At 40.9% G+C, this 20641-nt stretch overlaps 1 protein-coding gene across 41 annotated transcripts in view; it reads right to left on the reverse strand.

The window, feature by feature from the left end:
• Positions 1 to 20641, reverse strand: part of ABI3BP (ABI family member 3 binding protein) — a 264235-nt gene that overhangs the window by 170934 nt on the left and 72660 nt on the right. For all 41 annotated transcript variants that reach the window (XM_045036832.1, XM_045036856.1, XM_045036855.1 and 38 more), the window contains exon 3: positions 2026 to 2094. In XM_045036832.1, coding sequence (XP_044892767.1) covers positions 2026 to 2094 — 69 coding nt within the window. The remainder of the gene's footprint in view (positions 1 to 2025; positions 2095 to 20641) is intronic.

The raw sequence follows: 20641 nt of genomic DNA on the forward strand, positions 1-20641 counted from the left end.
TTAGAACCTGATGAGATTGAGAGGTTTATGCTGTTTGAAAAAGCCCTGAAGGGATTCTGATATTCCTTTTCTAGCCCCTGATTGGTTCTCCCTAATGTAATACCACTGTCTCATTCTACAAATGAAAACTAAGGCCGAGCTAAGTTTCAAGGGTACCCAAGTTCATACCAAGAGTAGGGTCAAGACTCAAATTTCTGTCTTCTGAACTGTACCTTTGTTTTTTTGTTTGTTTTTTTTTTCTACATCACTGGCATAGCTCACCATGTATGAAGATAATGCCATTTAGAGACAAAAGATAAATTTTCCTTTCTCCAAGGGAACCTAAAGCCTACAAGACTAGAAAGTATTTATTTCACTAAGTATCGATCTGATACAAAAGTGATTAAAATGTATGTGGTAAATGCAAATATAAAATGAATCAAAGTTAATACATTAGTCATTATATCATTCTCAAATTCACATTACCAAAAAAAATTACACCCGCTGCCTGAAAGGAAAGGTGGGGTAGTACAGTATATCCTGAACAAAATCAAACAATTTCCTGAGCCCGTCATCACAAAGAGAAAAATAATTTCCAGACCAGTGCCATACAAGTCCCCACAAAGTGCTACTGAGTTGTAATCATTCTTTTGACGTCCCTTACACATCTTTGTGTTTTTGTATTAAGAAAGAGTTTGATGAATGTGAGGCCAGAATCCCATGGGTCCTTACTAATACTTCTTGACTCTATTAAATATTTTGAAATAAAGTCTTGAAATGGTGACTATCATTACAAGTTATAAGGAGTAACTGAAATTTCCCTGATGCTTTGGGATAATTTAAGGGGCCAGGAAAAGGGGTTTGTGTTTTTCAAAATGCTTGACTATTAACTGCTTCTCTAAAAAAGACATGAAAAACAACCGAAGGAGGGGAGGGGACTGTGGCAACCTATTTCTGGTAACTGGCTTGGCTGATGCGTCCAGAGGACAGGATTCACAACTGCAAAGGGGAGGTTTGCTCAGTGTGTTTAAAGATCTGTATGCTCCCCCCACCTCCACGCCAACCCTTTAGAAAGATCTAACAAAGGAGACCCTTCGTTGTTTGACATTTAGTGTACTATGAAAGAGAAACATGATTAGGAAATATGTAAAGAATAATTGACATTAGAAAATGAAAGAGAAAACCAAACCTTTTTCTCAAGTATCTACAGTTAGGGAGATTTAATACCAGACAGTAAAAGCATATTCACAGCTTCTACAGCCTCTTACAGCAAGGGCAGCTTATTTGATCTGAGAAGCAATTTTAGTAGTGAAATTGGAAAATGTAAGGTTTCTAATCTTTCTCCAGTCATGTAGAAAAGGCTTCTACTCACTTATTCCACATGGCATTTACTTTCCTGTTTCATGTCTCCCCATCCCTGGGAGTATCTGTGTTGTGTTGCTATTGTTTCATGAAAGCAGTCCTTGCTCTATTTGTTCAACTAAATAGAAGAGGTTTTGAAGGAAGAGATGAGGAGTCAAGTAAAACCCAAGTTCCAACCCATGTAACATGCCTATAAATGAGTTACGCTTTTGAAATGTGAACAGTCTCCTTTAACAAAGGTTAGACATCAGATTTTGCCCTTAAGATCCGGAAAGCACAATAGTGCATGGGTTCACACACTGCCAAGTAGAAACAGGCTAGCAGGAGCTAACTCTATGTGAGCACTTGTTGTGGGCCAGGCCCTGCGCTACGGGCCACACATGCATCAACTCCTTTAACCCTCACAACGGCCCTTGTATGCAGGGGAGAGGAGATACACACAAGTCCAGTAGTTTGCCTAAATTCCTCACGTTTCTATGTAGTGGTGCTGGGAGAAGGTCCCAAGCAGTCTCTACAACCAGACTATAATACTTGCAAGGAGGGTTATCTGTTGACACAGGGCCTGCTGTGCTGTATATTCTAATCCATGCTCCTAAGGCTTCTCCAATGCACTTGGTCTCCATGGGTAGAAATGAGAAGGCATGGCTTAAAGTTAATAAAAGCTTAAAAATGAACAAAATATACCTGAGCATGACTTCTTTTGACTTGGAGGAGGGGCAGGCCGCACAACAATCAGATACTTCGGTTCCGCATCTGGAAATGATAACATTATTTCTTCAGTAAAATTCTCTGAGAAGGAGCAACATTCACGACAGTACATCCATGTCCTGACTCAATGTTCCCCGGAATTAGTCATCATAACCACAGCACCAGTGGATGACAGGACCCAGGAATTCAGAAAGTTAATACTTCCTGAGATGGTTCAGTCCACTAAGTCTTTTAAATGAATATTAAATCCAGATTTTCAAAACCAAATGGACAGGAGTCGGGGAGAAGTCTTAAAAGAATCTTGCTAGACACAGACTTCATGTCACATTTTCATCAATTCTTTCCCGTGCAAAGAGGTTTTCTTTTAATCTGATCATACCCATTTTGTTACCCTATTCTTCACACTCTTCTGATGCTTCAGAATCAGAGAAGGAAGATCATCCTTTCATAAGACACAACAGGGTCTCACATGCTGTGTGATCTGAAACTGCTCACTTCTCTGTTAATATCAATATTCTTTTTTTTTTTAATGTTTCTTTATTTTGACGGAGAAGGAGGGGGAGGGACAGAGAGAGGAGGAGAGAATCCCAAGCAGGCTCTGCATTGTCAGCTCCAAGCCCAACGCAGGGCTTGATCTCATAAACCGTGAGACCATGACCTGAGCCGAAATCAGGAGTTGGACGCTTAACCCACTGAGCCACCCATGTGCCCCCACAATATGAATATTCTTAATGTTCCTTTTTTTTATCCTACCTGCATAATTTCTCAGCCTGTTATCATACTCAACCCATCCTTTTCATGAGCAATTTTTAAATAGAGTCACCATTTTGTGTTGGTATACTTTCACTAAAATATGCCAATGGAAAATAAAGAAAATCTTTTAAAAATATTTAGCCTTTAAATAAATGATGTTTAAACAATCAGTATGCACTACATCAGGAACTAATAATTTATCAAATAATTTTTAAAAAATTTTTAATGTTTATTTTATTTTGAGACAAAGAGAACATGAGCAGGGGAGAGGCAGAAAGAAAGAGAGAGAGAGAGAGAATATCCCAAGTAGGCTTCATGCTCAGCTCAACCCAGGGCTCAATCTCACAAGTGTGAGGTCATGACCAGAGCTGAGATCAAGAGTCAGACACTTAAGCAATTCAGCCATCCAGGTGCACCCAAAAGCTTTTTTTTTTTTAATTAATGTTTCCAAGATGGTTGATTTTAATATATATAAATAAGCCAAATGCACATTGGGCATACTAACTAGCATTTCCTAAGCACTTCTACTGGACTGATTGATGAATCCTATCTACAATAGTTCCTCAGTAACTTTGGATCCTGAAATTCATTCTACACCCAATTTCATTTGGATGCTGCAGTCAACAAGAGTTCACCTCTGCTTGCTCAGGCAGACCTCACATCTTCGTTTTGTTTTTATTCTGAGTGCAAACAGCTCCCCTCTCCATGAGTTTGGAACCGAGGTTTCTCTGCCCAAGGTTTTACAGAGCTGACCTCCTTCTCAGATACAGACAACATGGCAATTCAGCCACTTTTAATGACTTGAGACTGTCTTTTACTGGACACCCCATACAACCTTATTTGTTATAACCTGCTACAGTAATTACACTCCATAAAGTAAACCAGGTAACCTCTTGAACTGACATCAGAACTTTGGCTGCTTACTGATAATTACCTCATGACCACAACACAGATAAGGGAATACTCATTATGTTTCAGATCTTGTGTTTGAAAGCCTATCTCGCTTAGAGGAGCTTATACAAGGAACACTTAAGCTAAATCAAGGTCCCTAATAAGAATATAATGCATTTCCTGATTTTATTTGGGATATAAAGGAAAAAATATTTAAAAAGTACCACATATTCAGTACTTTCTATGTGTAGACTATTTGTTAAGCACTTCACATTTGTGACTTAACTACTCCTCGTGGCAACCCTACTTGATACATACTGTCATCACCCCAATTTGTAGATGAAGTTACTGAGGCAGGATCAGCTTTGTGGGCTGCAACATGCACCATCAAGCAGGGCCCCAGGTCCAGAGGGGTCTCATGCTTGGTTTCATGCCCTGCTGTCACCATCTTGAAATTCTTAATAGTTAAATCTTTGTGTTTTGTGAGGGAAGCCTGAAGGGATGATAAAGCACATGTGTGAGTAGACAGGAACCATATGCAATTCCTGTGCTTTCTTTCCTTCACATTTAGCGGTTGAGATGCCCTATTAGGTATAGCATTCTGAGGGACCCCTTGTGGTAGGGTCCCCTCCCTAAGGAAAAGGAAAACCTCAAGGCAACCTGGCTACACGCATACAGGACAATATCCCTCACAACCTTGTAACATGAGACCACTTAATCAGACTACACGTTTGTGTGTTACCACATATGGGAGAAAAAGAAGTAGAAAATAGATTTAAAAAAAAACTATGCCATGTGGTGTTTGGGGCTCAGTTCCTTGGGTACGAACCCAACTGAGCGGTGCCAGCAGGCATAAAGTTGCTTCTTGCAAAGAAAAGCCTGGGTGTTACAACTCTGTGTTAGAATCCTACTACACCCTGAGGCAAGGGGATTCAGCAAGACTCAAAGGTGAACCTATTGCATCTAGGACTGAGGGAGAGGGTGCGGAGGGGGCTGAGAGGCCACACTGTTCAATCAAACCCACACTGGCTTCCCTGCAGAAAGAAGGAAATGGCATTTCAATGCCAAAGGCAGAACAATCCTATAGTATCCTTTCTCATTCATGTTAGTTGTACCCTATTTGCCAACCGGTTCCACTGAAAATGATGACCTAGAAGCCAAGGGGTAACCAGAGCAAGGCCCGATTCCCCCCAATTTTCACATTTTCCTCACTCGTAATTAAGTCCAGGGCAGGGTTGTGGCAGCATGTCCACGCGCCAAGGAGTCAAGTAAAAAGAGCAGTTAATTTTGTGCACTTCCAGTCCTCTGGTAAGAATGAAGTACGTGTGCATGTATGAACTACCAAGAACAAAGTGTGGCATTTCAGTGACTCTGCTTAGGAGCTAAAGGCCCAAATTTGCATTTAAAATTAGCATTGCACAAGGTAAAGATAACTGGCAAATTTCATGCTAATGATGTATAGTTTTAATTTACTTAATAGCATTAAATAGCAAATAAAATGATATCACAAGGTGAGAGAAATGAAGAAAGGAAAAATTTTATATTTTAGTATCTTTAATGACATTTTTCTCCTGTTTTTTGAAACAAGGGCCTCCCATTTATGTCGCATTTGGCCTTGCAAATTATACGGCTATCTTAATCTAGTCGTCAAAATGCCCTTTTACTTTTAATGTTCTTTTTTTAATGTTTATTTTTTGAGAGAGAGAGAGAGAGACAGAGCCAGAGCATAAGCGGGGAAGGAGCAGAGAGAGAGGGAGAGGGAGACACAGAATCCGAAGCAGGCTCTAGGCAGTTGGCCCAGAGCACGATGAGGGACTTGAACTCACTAGCCATGAGATCATGACCTGAGTCGCAGTTTGACACTTGACTGACTGAGCCACCCAGGCACCCCTACTTTTTGGGGTTTTTTTGAAGATTATTTATTTTGAGGGGTTGTCAGGGGGAGGGGCACCAGGAGGGGAGGGGCAGACAGGGAGGGAGAGAGTGACAGCATCCCAAGCAGGCTCCACACTGTCAGTGCAGAGCCCAATGCGAGGCTCAAACCCAGGAACCATGAGATGGTGACCTGAGCCAAGAAAACAAAGGTAAATCTCTATGTTTCTTAAATTACCCTCACTGTGGTGGAGTCTCAGACCTAGCCTTTCATTTCCCTCCTTGATGCACATTAATTCAATTATGCCTCGGTGGTTTTAAAACAAAGTCCAGAAACATGAGAACAATAACATACATAGAAGCCAAAGATAGTGCCATGATCCAAGACATATGGTTACATGAGCAATTTAAAAGTAATTTTTGTTATGATCAGTCATTTTGCATAAAGCACAGGCTGTTACAGTCAATTACAAATTGGAACAGATGTGGGGAGCTGGGTGCAGTTATGTTGCCTCTCACTGCTCATTAGAAGCTTCCAACATTCATGTATTTCAGCAGACTCTGCACTTGGTTTGGAACACAGAGATGGAAAAATAAAACAACTAGAAAAACCAGAATTTCTATTTCTGTTATGTACTATGAAATTCTTTGTGGGATTGTAGCAGCCTGGAAATATATACACTGTAGCTTGATCAGCAATTCTGGCAACACATGCCAAAATATACTTCATTTAGAAAATGTGTATAATTAAAATGTTAATTTCAGCAAATTTGTGTAGAATGCAGTTACTTGAACCAACTTTCCATTCCTAGTAATTAAGCCTATATCGTGTTGTCGACTAATTACATCTAATTTGTTTAATATTTCAAATGCTCTGGAGGTGAAGGATTGGGACAAGCTTACTTTTTAAGACAGTGTACTATTGAAATCCTTTATAAAGTACTAAATTTTTTGATAATGCAAATAATCCTCCCATGATTGCCCTGTTTGATAAATGTCAATTATCACATGTTTATTAGAGGACAAGTATGTTGTAGGACACCGCTTCAGAATGAGGTCATAGCGAGGTTTATTTCTGCCTTGCACGTTTCCACAAAATAAACATTTAACAAGCCAGCATGATCCTATAGGAAATCATGTAAAGGACTTGAAAAAGAAAAATAGTTTGCCCTTGCCATATTTTTAACCATTTTGTCTCATATCAAACTAAATTTCTAGACATGAAAGCATGGACTCCAGAGCCTGGAATCAAATCCTGCTTTTTAGTTTGTTATACAAGGTGAGTGTTTAATGTACGTACATGTTTCCTCACCTACAAAATGGGAAGAATCATAGTACCTAGCTGCACAGAAGTCTTAGTGATGATTAGCTTGTAACAGTGCCTAACACACAGAAAATGCTAAGTTTTAAAAAATATTTTTATTTTTGAGATAGAGCACAAGCAGGGGAGGGGCAGAGAGAGAGGGAGACACAGAATCTGAACCAGTCTCCAGGTTCTGAGTTGTCAGCACAGAGCACAACACGGGGCTCAAACTCCTGAACCCTGAGATCATGACCTGAGCCGAAGTTGGACGCTTAACCAACTGAGCCACCCAGATGCCCCAGAAAGTACAAATGTCAGCTATTACGATGACAATAATGATGATTTCTTGAAAGCAGAAATTTGCCTTAAGAGGCCCTGAGGACTTATAAAAAGGAAAGAAAAAGTTTAAAGCCTTGTTTTTTTAAACCAACCACCACAGACTCCAAAATGCAAAAATATCACAAAAAAGAAACTTACACACCATACGACAAAGATCTTATATCCTGACCAAACTTTAAGCTGAGCCGTTTTTCAACAGGGCCCTGAGTCTTGGGGTTTTGTATTCATCTCTGTGTGGTCCGATTTTATCAAGAGTTTTGTTCAAATAGTTTAGGCAGGATCCTCTATCCTCCATACTTGACCACACTTGACATCAAATGAGTTTCCTTAACCTCCACCATCCTCTGATCACCCCAGCCTGCCCTTAGCAAGAGTCCTGTCAGGTCAGTTGAGCCAGAATCTCCCCGTCTTCTTCATGTTTCTTCTCAGTTATTTTCCATCCACTGACTCACACCCTGTTCCATGGCTAGAAGTACTCACTTTTCCTTATTGTATTCAGAATGCAGCTTAATCTCTCTCCCATGCTGCAAGACCCCATTGTAGTGGTCCCTATTTCCCCTCAAATAAAGTTTTGCCAACCATCTTTAACAAGTACCACTGAGTAACTTTTCCCTTCATGATACTCACACGTATCAATGGAAAAAAATCCTAGAATATTGGTAAGTAGAATCGGTCAGCACATACTATGGCTAAATGTAGATTATTCCAGAAATGTATCATAAAATGAAAATATACTTATTTCAACAGGTAACTAAGAGTCATTTAACAAAATTCAACACCAATTCTTTTTTTATTTTTAATTTTTAATTTATATCCAAGTTAGTTAGCATATAGCACAATAGTGATTTCTGGAGTAGATTCCAGTGATTTATCCCGTATGTAAACACCAGTGCTCATCCCATCAAGTGTCTTCCTTAATGCGTCTTATCCATTTAGTCCATCCCCCTACCTACAACCCCTCCAACAACCCACAGGTTGCTCTCTATATGTAAGAGTCTAAGTTTTGTCCTTCTCCCCCTTTTTATATATTATTTTGCTCCTTCTCTTATGCTCATCTGCTGTGTATCTTAAATTCCTCATATGAGTGAAGTTATATTATATTTGTCTTTCTCTAATTTCACTTAGAATAATACCCTCTAGTTCCATCCACGTTGTTGCAAATGGCAAGATTTTATTCTTTTTGGTTGCTGAGTAATATTCCATTGTATACATATACCACATCTTCTTTATCCATTGTATGTATATACCCCATCTTTATCCATTCATCCACCAATGGACATTAGGGTTCTTTCCATATTTGGGCTATTGCTGATAGTGCTGCTATAAACACTGGGGTGCATGTGCCCCTTTGAAACAGCATACCTGTATCCCTTGGATAAATACCTAAGTAGTGCAATTGCTGGGTCATAGGGTTATTCTGATTTTTTGAGGAACCTCCATACTGCTTTCCAGAGTGGCTGCACCAGTTTGCATTCACACCATCAGTGCAAAAGAGATCCTCTTTCTCCACATCCTCGCTAACATGTGTTGTTGCTTGAGTTGTTTATCTTAGCGATTCTGACTGGTGTAGGAGGTGGTATCTCTTTGTGGTTTTCATTTCTATTTCCCTGATGATGAGTGATGTTGAGCATTTTTTCATGTCAATACCAATTATTAATGATAAATAAGGATTCAAGGGAATCTTTCCTTAATATGATAAATAGATCTTAAGACATCTGACCTAACTTTATTGAATGTACTCTGCACCTAATTCCTATTGAGTAACTCTCCCTAGTTTAACATTTAATTCTTTTTCTTTTCATTATTTTTTAAAATATTACACTAGGATTCTAGGTTTTTTTTAATTAAAAGATTTAAGTTAATCTTTAATTAAAATTTTTTTTAATGTTTATTATTTTTGAGAGAGGGAGAGAGAGAGAGAGAGAGAGAGAACAGAAAGCAAGCAGGGAAGAGGCAGAGAGAGAGGGAGACACAGAATCAGAAGCAGGTTCCAGGCTCTGAGCTATCAGCACAGAGCCTGATGTGGGGCTCGAACTCAGAGACTGTGAGATCATGACCTGAGCTATAGTCGGCCGCCCAACCGAGCCACCCAGGCGCCCCCAAAAAATTTTTTTTCAAGAAAGAATATGCATGAGTAGGGGAGAGGGGCAGAGGAGGGAGACAGATTCCCAAGAAGGTTCCAGGCTCAGCATGAGCCCAACGCAGGGCTTGATCCCAAGACCCTGGGATCACAACCTGAGCTGAAATCAAGAGTTGCACATTAAGCCAACTGAGGCACCCAGGTGCACCTAGGATTCCATTTCATAGCCTGCTTCTGGCTTTTTAAAAAAAATTCTATTTATGTATTTAGAGAAGGAGTAGAAACAGGGGAGAGGCAGAGAGAGAGGGAAAGAATCCAAAGGAAGCTCCACACTGTCAGCTCAGAGCCCGGTGTGGGGCTTAAACTCATGAACTGTGAGATCATGACCTGACCAAAATCAAGAGTCAGACCCTTCAGACCGAGCCACCCAGGAGCCCCTCAGCTTTTCTAATAAGCATCTAAGACTGTAGATTAGGAAACAAGAATATAATCAACTATATTATGTGTTCTTTTGGGGACTAAAATGAGGCAGTGGGTTAGAAGCATTACTGGAGTATTTACACACAGGGCCAACTTACCAGAACTATAAATTAGAACTAACTTGCTCACCAAGACCCAGATTTCAGTTTCTATGTCCATTTTCCCTTTTGAGATGCCTCCTTGTTTTACTGAGAATGGCTGTCCTCTTCAAACTTATTTTCACTTGTTCTCAGAGAGAATCACAAAAACAACCATTTCCAAATTACTGTGAGTGAATTCATGTTAATACAGTGCCTGTGCTCATGACACATTCTATTTTCATTACATGGGAAAAGCATATATCCGCTACTAAATACACACAGAAAGGGCATCAGGCAACAAGTAGGGAGAATATATTTTGGCCCAATGCCTTTCCTAATTCCTTTCCTTATTTCCTGAATTCATAAGGTGTAGAGAACCACCATCTCAATGAGCTGAAGACAGCTGGCTGGCAAAGGTTTTGTTAGAGACTAGACCTGGGGAAGGTGTGCAGGCTCTATTCTGGCAGGAGAGGGGCCAGGCAACAAACTGTTACAGTGCTTTAACGGTCTGGGTTACGGGAGGTGAACATCACCTCAGACACCTTTCAAGGTCCAGAGAAGGGATTCAAGATGAAAATGAATTCACAGGTGACTTTGAGTCTATTAAACACAGTCCATCAACACCTTTTGTCAGTAACTAGATTTTTGTAGTCTTAAAAAAAAAAAAAGAAAAGAAAAAAAAAGGAGGTTGAATAGGTAGAATTATCCCTACTGTGATTTAGAGGTTTAAAAAGAACAGTGATGCTTTTTCTTCGGTTCCCTTGCCAAGAGGGAGAGACACCTGCCTCTGGGTCCCCAGGGGAAGAGGCTGAAATCTTCGCCCTCCTGAGCTAACTGGGGCCTTTGAAAGTCTCCTGAGATGCAGAGCTTGGGTCCTAGAAACCCAGCAAGGAGAACACAGGACGTGGAGCTAGAGTCCTGTTCACACAAAGGGCCCCTCTGAGAGGCTGGGCTGGCCCCTGCTGGAATTTTGGCCCATAGGTACCTGATCAGAGGGTAGAGGAACAGCAAATAGGTCAAGTTGTGACCTTGCTGTCATTACCTAAGGCCTGTCCTAATAAGGTCAAGAAACTGACAGATTTTTTAAAAATGTTTATTTATTTATTTTGAAAGAGAAAGAGAAAGCAGAGGAGGGGCAGAGAGGGCAGAGAGGGGGATGGGGGAAAGAATCCCAAGCAGGCTCCACACTGTCACCACAGAGCCAGACGCAGGGCTCAAACTCAAGAACTGTGGGATCACGACCCAAGCCGATATCAAGAGTGGGATGCTTAACCAACTGAGCCACCCAGGCGCCCCTGAAAGTTTCAAAACTGGCTGAAGAGGGTCAGTGATTTGGAAGGAATTGCAGCAGAGAAGGGTTTCAAAGCTGCTGCCTCACCGGGGCTCTTACTGGAACAGAGAGTGGTGTGCTGGGGGGAAAACGAGGCTCCTGAGAACTCAGAGTCAAAAGTTGACACAGAAGGGTCAGACTCCCAAGGTGAAAAATATTTAGCAGTTACTGAATCTTTTCTATTTTGGTTGTTTATCTTACTTAAAAACATTTTTTAAAGTAATATCTTCCTTGCTCAAGCTCCAAACCCCAGTCAAACCATGAGAAAAACATTAGTTAAAACTAAATTGAAGGACATTCTACAAAATATCTAACCAGAACTTCTCATCAAAAGTAAAAAGAAATTGATGTGGTCCACTAGATCTGAAAGAGACATGACAAAATGCAATGTGGTTCCTCTCCATGGGCTCCAGGAAGAGAAAAATGATCTTAAGTAAAAACTAAGGAAATCAAAGAAAGTACCAACTTTAGTTAATAACATATCAATATTGGTTCATTAGTTGTAACAAATGCACAATATTAACGTGTTAAGAATAGCAGAAGTTGAAGTATATAGGAATTCTTGGTACTATAGGAGCAACTTTCTGTAAAGCTATTCTAACACAAAGAGTTTATTTAAAAAAATAAAGTATCTGTTTACAAAAAACAGATAATATGAAATTTATGTATCAATGAGGCAAAGGAAGTTGTTTCAGTGAGCATAAAATAAAAGCCCTAGGGGATACAAAAGCAGTGTCATTAATCAACGGCTTTATTGTTTTTTAATTCTTTGTAAAAGAATGGTATGATTTTATAGTTAAAGCTACTTTAGAATTTGATAAAGTAAGGGAAGTATTTTTATTAGATGCCAATGTGGCACATCAGAATACTACTAATAAATGAAGAATAAAATCACTGGGGCACCTGGGTGGCTCAGCTATTTAAGCATCCGACTTGGGCTCAGGTCAGGATCTCACGGTTCGTGAGTTCTAGTCCTTCATCAGGCTCTGTGCTGACAGCTTGGACCCTGGAGCCTGCTTCAGATTCTGTGTCTTCCCCTCTCTCTGCCCTTCCCTCACTCACACTGTGTCCCTCTCTCTCTCAAAAATAAGAACATAAAAAAAAAAGAATAAAATCACTGATAAAACCTAAAACAACAACTATGGCCAGGGAAGTCTCCATACATTAATATCAATTTTTCTTTGCATCTTCAAGTGTCCACATGCCACACTTAACTGTAACCTGTCCTAAACGGGTACAATCAATTCCCTTTAGTTTTTAGCATTTGGCAGACAGCGCCTGTGTCTTATTTGGTCAACACAAACACTGAGTAATGTCTGTTCGAAAAATCCCCTTGAAAAGCTTCCCTGTGTTTGAAACCCAGGCAGAGAGAGTTCCACCACTTACCCGCTAGTCAATTCTGGGGAGAAAAAAAAAACCTCCAGAGTGTGGCCATGGAGGGGAGAAGCAAACAGAGCTCCAGCCAGGGTCCTTGGCTCTGCTGTTCTACCTCAGCTGCCTTTGCCTAAACTTGCAGACATTATCCCTGGCCTGCTGGTCCATGAGGAAGAGAGGGGAGCCTCATTGAGATAGAGAGGTGTCCAATCTGGCAGGGAGTTAGAATATAAAAAGACAGTAAATGCTACTTGTCTGCTCATTTCTTGAAAAGCACCTCATCGTTAATTTCTAAATTCCAGTGGAGTAACCAACCTTGCTCCCACCCCACCCATTCTCAAGTTCCAGTGATAAAGTGGCAACAACATACTGATACCACACCAATCAGTTTCAGCAACAGAGTAGAAGTGCTTCATATTTGAACTGCAGTTCACATCCATCCTGAAGCCGTTACTCAAAAAGGAGAAGCTCAAATATGGTTGATGAAACAGATAGATCCTTCCAGAGGAGAGTAACAACCACTACCACCACCAAAAAAACTCACCACAAAATAATATAATTGACCCTCAAGTAATTACATATTAAAAAGCTAGAATAATAATTGATAGACTTGACCCACTCAGAAACATCACTGATACCCCTTCAGAAAGTCTGGTATCCTTATGGGAAAAAAAACTGATGGGGCATTTTTTTTTTTTTTTTAATTTTTTTTTTCAACGTTTATTTATTTTTGGGACAGAGAGAGACAAAGCACGAACGGGGGAGGGGCAGAGAGAGAGGGAGACACAGAATCGGAAACAGGCTCCACGCTCTGAGCCATCAGCCCAGAGCCTGACACGGGGCTCGAACTCCCGGATGGCGAGATCGTGACCTGGCTGAAGTCGGACGCTTAACCGACTGCGCCACCCAGGCGCCCCATGATGGGGCATTTTTCTAGAAAACTGGGTAAAGAGCAATGTCTGCTTAGGTATATGTTAGCTTACAGTCTTGCGAAGGTTCACGGTAGCCAAAAGTTCAAATAGAAGACAGAGTAGTTTTACCTAAGGTCAGTAGTGCATGAAATTTACTATGTTTACTAAGTTTATGAATATAAGAGTTTAGTAATTTTTAATAAATCACTTAGATTACTAGCTTTTGCCCTTAGTTGTCCATACAAATGGAAGCCTATAGAATTATGAATCCTCACTAATGAATAAAAGTCCTCCACCGTTTAGAGTATTTCTAAGCCCCTGTAGGAAGATGTGGTAGATGGAACATCACATAGAATCTGATCCAGACTCAGTTCATGTTTTGTTCATTTCTGTGCCTTTCAACTTGGAAACATAGTGATGGAAAGGCAAACATTTTCAGAAAGAATGAATGGATCTGTTCCTCCAAGCCTTTATTGCCAGAAGGATGCAAGAGCTAAGGCTTTTCAAGGAGAAAGGAAAAAATAATTAGGAGCTTGGGTATAGCAAAAGTAAATCACCTTTTAAAAAAAAAAAGCCAGGAAAGTTTAATTGCTGACTTACTCTTTGATCAGCCTGCCTGTACACGTTTTTTTTTCCTTTGAAGTTTTTTTCTTACAATAAATACATGGTTTGCATGTAAGGATTATCCTTCTCTTTCTTTCACCTGAAAAGTTTAAAGCAAATTTTAAAGCAAATCCTACACTGTTGAGCCATTATTTCCAGAACCATTACAAAAATCAGTTGATTACTGAACGGAACCCCACCTTGATGGGACATCCTGCCATACCCTTAGCCTCTGGGAAGCGGCCCACAGGCCCTGCCCCTCCAGCAGGCTGAGACCAGGGGAAGGGCTGAAGGATACCACAGAGCAACTGCTAATGCAAAACGGGCTAGGAACAGCCTCCAATGGTGGGATTCCAGAATGTTCAGATGAAGATCTGTTCTGAAGGGAGCTGACGGCCTTCTTTGGTGTTTCTGCTACAAGAGGTGTTGTTCAAGCCCTTTTGAAATGGATGACAGCAATGAGAAGCAGCCCCTCACCCACATTCTGCAGTGAGTGGAGCTTCTCAGTAGGAAAGGAGACCCAGCTGCGGCTGGAAGAGAGGATGTGGGGAAGAAGCAGGTGGGAAGAAAGGGTTGGAGGAGGAAAGAGGGCTTTTTCTAACAACAGTGTGCTCCACCCTCCCCCCACCCAACCCTCCACCACCGTCAGAGCCTCTGTCTGCTATAGTCCTGTACTCCTCATGGCTTCCTGAATGAGTCTTGATGGAAAAATGCATCATTTTTCCAGAATGGCATTTCAAAGACACATTCCATGGAGGAAGACATTGCTGGAAACTTTTTCTGAGAGTTTTATTTTAATTTCAGTGAGAATTGGGGAGGGAAGGCTATTGAAAACACACATGTCATCCAGCACCAACTACATTCTGTGTGGGCCTGATCAACGCAAAAACAAACAAAAAGGATGAAACCCCTATTTTTGTAAGCAGGGGTTGGGCGGAGGCGAGAGACATTGAAGTCTAAGTATAAAACATTTCTCTCCTTCCACAGCGTCTGTCTCAATTTTTCACAGTAAGTATTGGCTGTTTAACGTTGCACTCTGCAATTGAGTGCAGACACTCCCTTCTCCCTCCTGGCTGCAGTAGAACCCTCTGGCATCAGTGTCAGCATCAGGATCAAAGCCCTTTACCTCTGGCCCCACCCCCAAGGGCTGAAAAGCCAATTTCCCCTTCCCATGGGCCTGCCATCCCAACCCACAGACTCCAAGGGATTGCCATCTCTCAACTGAGACAGACTGTATCTGAATGGGGGTAGGAGAGGGACATGTGCAGGCCCAATAACCCCACAAATGCCTGGCAGTCCCTACTGCAGCCTTCTGGCCAGGTGTCCCAAGGGAGTGTTCTTACCACAACTCCCAACATACACCCCAAATCCCTCCTGAAGGTTAAAGGGAGCAGCAGTCACCAAGGCTAGGTGGGGAGAAGGAGGCCTAGCGCCAGGGGCAGCAGGGGCAGCAGGGGACCAGGCGATAAGCCCAAACCAGAGGAGGGGCTGGGAGGCCAGCACACAGGAGCCCGGGCACTAAGCCCTCAGCACGTATGCCATCATCACTGAGAAAGCAGCAACAGCAAAGTGTTGAACTTCTAATGCTGGACCCTTCTGAGTGCACTGGTCACGTGCCTGTGAGGCCAGCCTTGACCTTACCCTTCCATTCCCCAGTCTCCACACACTGACCCCAACTCTGATATACCAGCTCACTATTTCCTAAGGTCCAGGCACCCCGTCTGGAGCATCTCATTCAGCCACTGTCCCAAGATAACCCTGCCTCTTTCCAGCCTTGACACATTCTCTCCCCGACACTGGAAACAAATATTTAATAAGCTAGTTCTTTTACCCACTTGCCCTCACATCCAGTCTACATCCTTTTCTAGTTTAGCAGTCCTGTTAGACATTAAAATTGTTGACTTTATTGCCTGTGGTTTTTTCCTTGCCTGGGTTTTATATGTGCACCCCACAGAGAAATTTAGCGGAGGGTGTTGTCTGTGAACTGGCCTCAGGTTTGGCAAGGGCTTGCTTTTGAAGAGGAAGGAGCCTGTAGCACATGCGCGCGCGCGCACACACACACACACACACACACACACACACACACACACATTTTCCAGTGAGTTCATCACTTTGTTATTATCTCTATGGGAAGTACTATCAAAAAATCAGGACTTCATTTGGGTATTTTTCTTTCAAATCATAAAAGCTAGGTCACATTAGCTAGCAGGTAGTAAGTCAAAGCCTTCAAATCAGCAGGGATTTTTCTTTCATTTTCAATGTGTACCTTGGCATTACCATGTAGCAATAAGGGCTCAGGGGTCAGGAATAATCCCAAGAGGAGCTTTTACACAAGGCTCAAAGGTAAGAGAATCCCCTCATGCCATGGGGAAGGGACTGTGGCATGGTTGTCGAATAAATGCACAGGCTCTGGAGCCAGCCTGCCACTTGTAGGTTTCTTAACCTCTCTGGGATTTACTGTCCTCATTGGGTAGAGAAGGATTATAATACTTTGTGCTTCACAAACTGGCTATGAGGATGTAACTTCTGTGAAGCCTGGGCCCAGCTCATAGGGAGTCACCCACACTAAACCATCAGTAAACAGCTTGGTGAGAACTTGTACTCCAGCATTTGTTGAGTAACCTATACATGCCCATGAATGGAATTCATCAAAAGCAAACCTGTATGAAACCTCTTCTTGACTTTGTTCCTCTTTTCTCATTGAGGAGTGTCGCAGTAGCAGGAGAAAAGGCTATGCTACTTGCCTGGAATTTGATGGTGAAAGACTTGGGGTCTATGCTAAGAATTCAAGGCTTTCTCCTAAGTATGCATTAAACATATAATTGTTTCGCTAACCTGGATGCTGGAGAGAAAGGGGAGCAGTACTAACTGTGCCGGAATAACGGGCTTAAACTATAACTGTGCCTGAGAAATAGGGTAGGGTCAATGCATTTACACAGTTAAATATTTTTTTTTCTCCCAGAGATTACCACTCTGGACAAATAGAGGCGTTTTATTTTGTTGACTTGGAGACCCTCCAGCCAGCTTCCAATCTAACTCCAGGTAGTCAGTTCCTACCCCAGAGATCCAACCTCCCTGATTGCGGAGTACATGAAGGAAAGGAAGACCCAGCTCTGGCACCAAGGAACTCACCAGCTGGTGAGACAGGACACAAATGAAAACAAACCAAACCAAATAATGTAAACAGGGAGAAATCCAAAACAGAATATAACCAAAAGTTGGCCTTCCTGACACAGCACTTCCAGCATGATCCTTCAGTGCTAGGCATTAAGCGCCCAGGGAAAATGAAACAAGTAAGAAAATAACATGTGGATCATTAGGAGACTGGGATTTGATTGTATTCCTTGGTTGGAAGATCTCTTCCTCAAAGTAAAGGAGATTTTGAAGTTATGTATGTTCTTGTGTATCTGTTCCACATACTCCAATTTATCCTTCTACTGGCAGCTGTCTTTCCATTTAAGGCATCTTAACAGCAAGGCTCTTAAAGCAACAAATCTGGGATAGGGTTTAATTTCATTTTGGCCCATAACCAAAGGGCCACGAGCTATGTTGGGGAACCCTTTTAGATGTAATTAAGGATGATTTTTTTAAAGTTAGATTTTGGTCATTGTGCACTGTCCACTGTGGTTGAGGGGGAAAAAAACCTGTCATGCTTTACATTGAAATATTGTAAATTTATTTTATTTCCAAGGAAATATCAACTTGGGAGACAGTATCTATTGTTTGGTGAGGCCAGGAAGTCCATGAAAACAATACATTTGAATCCAACAGAAAAATAGAACTTTGAAAAGATGTTATCTTTATCAAAACATGGCAAGATGGTCATCTATTATGAAACCAGGCCTTTCTGATATAAACTCATGGTGAGCTGTTTAAACGATGGCATAATATTTATTAACTTGATATCTATTAGGCCAATTTCTTTAAAAAAAAAAAAAAAAACAACTTTGTTGAAACTTAAGTTCTGCTAAAGTTTGCACCTCAGAAGAAAATCAAGTGATTTTGAGATTCCTATCTTTTAAATGAAATATTTGGATTAATCTGGTAGATTCAAAGCCAAATACTTCCCAAGTGCTAAAACCATTTCCAGAGAAGGAACTAGAAGACATTCTCAAAAACAGTTCTAAACAAAAGAGAAAAATCTATCCTCGACATGACCCATAGCAGTTTCAGACTTCCTGGGTCTCTCTGTTGCATCTCTGCCATTCATTCTTACGCCAACACTGGAGGTAAAAAGGGAAGTCCTCTAAGGTCCTTAGCTCCTGAGGGTTTTCTATCTGGGTACAGTGTGGGAACAGATAAGACACACAAAAATAAAAACAAATAGTCATTTATTAAGAATGATGGTGGGGCACCTGGGTGGCTCAGTCAGTTGAGCATCTGACTTCGGCTTAGGTCATGATCTCACATCTCGTGACTTTGAGCCCCACTTCGGGCTCTGTGCTGACAGCTCTGTGCTTCAGATTCTATGCCTCCCTCTCTCTCTGCCTCAACCCACTCACATTCTGTCTTTGTCTCTCTCAAAAAATAAATAAACATCAAAAAAATAAAAAATAAAAAAGAATGATGGTAAAAGAAAATACTCAGCCTCTAGGATACCCATAGAGAGGGACATAGATATTGACTGCCTTGGCCAGAAATGGCCTCACGGAGAGCAGAGGAGGTAAGTCTTAACAGATGGGGATCTCATAACAATTAGAGACAGTGATGGTGGTTCAAAGAGTGGGAGAGAACAAGTTTTGGGGACCTGGGACATACTGTATGTATTTTAACTCATTTAAACCTTAATATGTTAGGTAGCCAATGGCTCTTTCCAGAATACAAGGCCTTTTTTCCCTGTTTATTGTTTGAAGGACATTATAGAAGCAACCTATCAGTGGTTTATGGCCTTTCTATTGTAGAACAGGTAAAATTCCCAAAGTTTTAGAGGCAGTAGAGTTTCAGAGCTCAGTTTCTAGAGCCAGACTCTCTGGGTTCAAACCTTGGACCTGCCGCTTATGACCTAAGTAATTTTACAAAGTTGACTTCAACTCCTGAAGACTCATTTCCTTATCTGTAAAAGTGAACTAGTAAGACTAACTCCCCCTGCATAATTATCATCCCTCATCTGCATTTGGGGACTGCCTTGTATGCATTACTAGCTGCTATCTGGTTGTCTCCTCTCACATCCTCCTGTTTAAGATCATTAATCCTTAAGTATTCTGCCAAGGAAGATAGGGCCTGAGATGGTTGCCAAGGCTGGCACTTCATTTTTTCTAGCCATTAGCTTATCCTGCTCCTCTTTCACTATTCTTCAACGGAATCAAGTGCTTATATAGTTCCTTCAGTTATCTTCAACCTCTACCTCAGCTATTTTTCTTCAGTGACTCCACCCCCACCTTCCTCCTGACACTTAAAGTAAAAATTCATGTCTTTTCATCATTAAGGTGATATATTTATCCTCAGCATAATAAATAGCAGTTTGCATTACCTTATATTTCATCCCACTTCCATAAAAATGAGTAAAGCATGCTTAAACCTTTCTATGAGAGAAAAAGACCACTGAAATTCTACAGTTTGCAATGCTGAAAGAAAATACTGTGCATTTCCTCTTGCTTTCTATATAAATGTAGAAATTAAGGGTAAAATGTATGGGGGGGTAGAAAAATTGTAAGAATTTGTGTAGAACCACAATAGGCCCCAAATAGTTAAAGCAAACCTAAGAAAGAAGAACAAAGCTAGAGGTATCATGCACTTTTATTTCAAACTACATTACAAAGCTATAGTAAGCAAAACAGTATGGTATTGGCATTAACACTCATACATATAAATCAGGGGAACCAAATCACAGCCAAGAAATAAACCCACACATATATGGTCAATTAATTATGACAAAGGAGTCAAGAAGACACAATGGGGAAGTGACAATCTCTTCAGTAAGCAGTGATGGGAAAACTGGATACCCATATGCAAAAGAATAAACTTGACTACTATCTCACAAAAATTAACACAAATGGATTAAAGACTTGAACATAAGTCCTGAAACCATAAAACTCCTAGAAGTAAATATAGGCAGTAGGCTCTCTGCTATTTGCCTTGGCAAGGATATTTGGATTTGACACCGAAAGCAAAAACAACAAAAGCAAAAATAAACAAATGGACTACCTCAAACTAAAAAACTTCTGCCCTGCACAGGAAACCATCAACAAGATGAAAAGGCAACCTACCAAATAGAAGAAAATATTTGTAAATCATTTATCTGATAAAGGGTCAATAACCAAAATATATAAAGAACTCCTAACTCATAGCAAAAACAGACCAATTAAAAATGGGCAGAGGAATTAATAGACATTTTTCCAAAAAAAGACATACAGATGACCAACATATGAATAGATTCTAAACATCACTAATCATCAGGGAAATGCAAATCAGAACTATAATGACCCATCACCTCACACCATTCACACTGATCAGCATCAAAAAGGCAAGAAATAATAAAAGTTGATGAGGATGTGGAGAAAAGGGAACTTTCATGGGTGTTGGGTATTAAAGAGTGCACTTGTTATGATGAGAACTGGGTGTCATAGGTAATTGATG

The sequence above is a fragment of the Felis catus genome, chromosome C2 (assembly GCF_018350175.1).
Source record: "Felis catus isolate Fca126 chromosome C2, F.catus_Fca126_mat1.0, whole genome shotgun sequence".
Classification (NCBI taxonomy): domain Eukaryota; kingdom Metazoa; phylum Chordata; class Mammalia; order Carnivora; family Felidae; genus Felis; species Felis catus.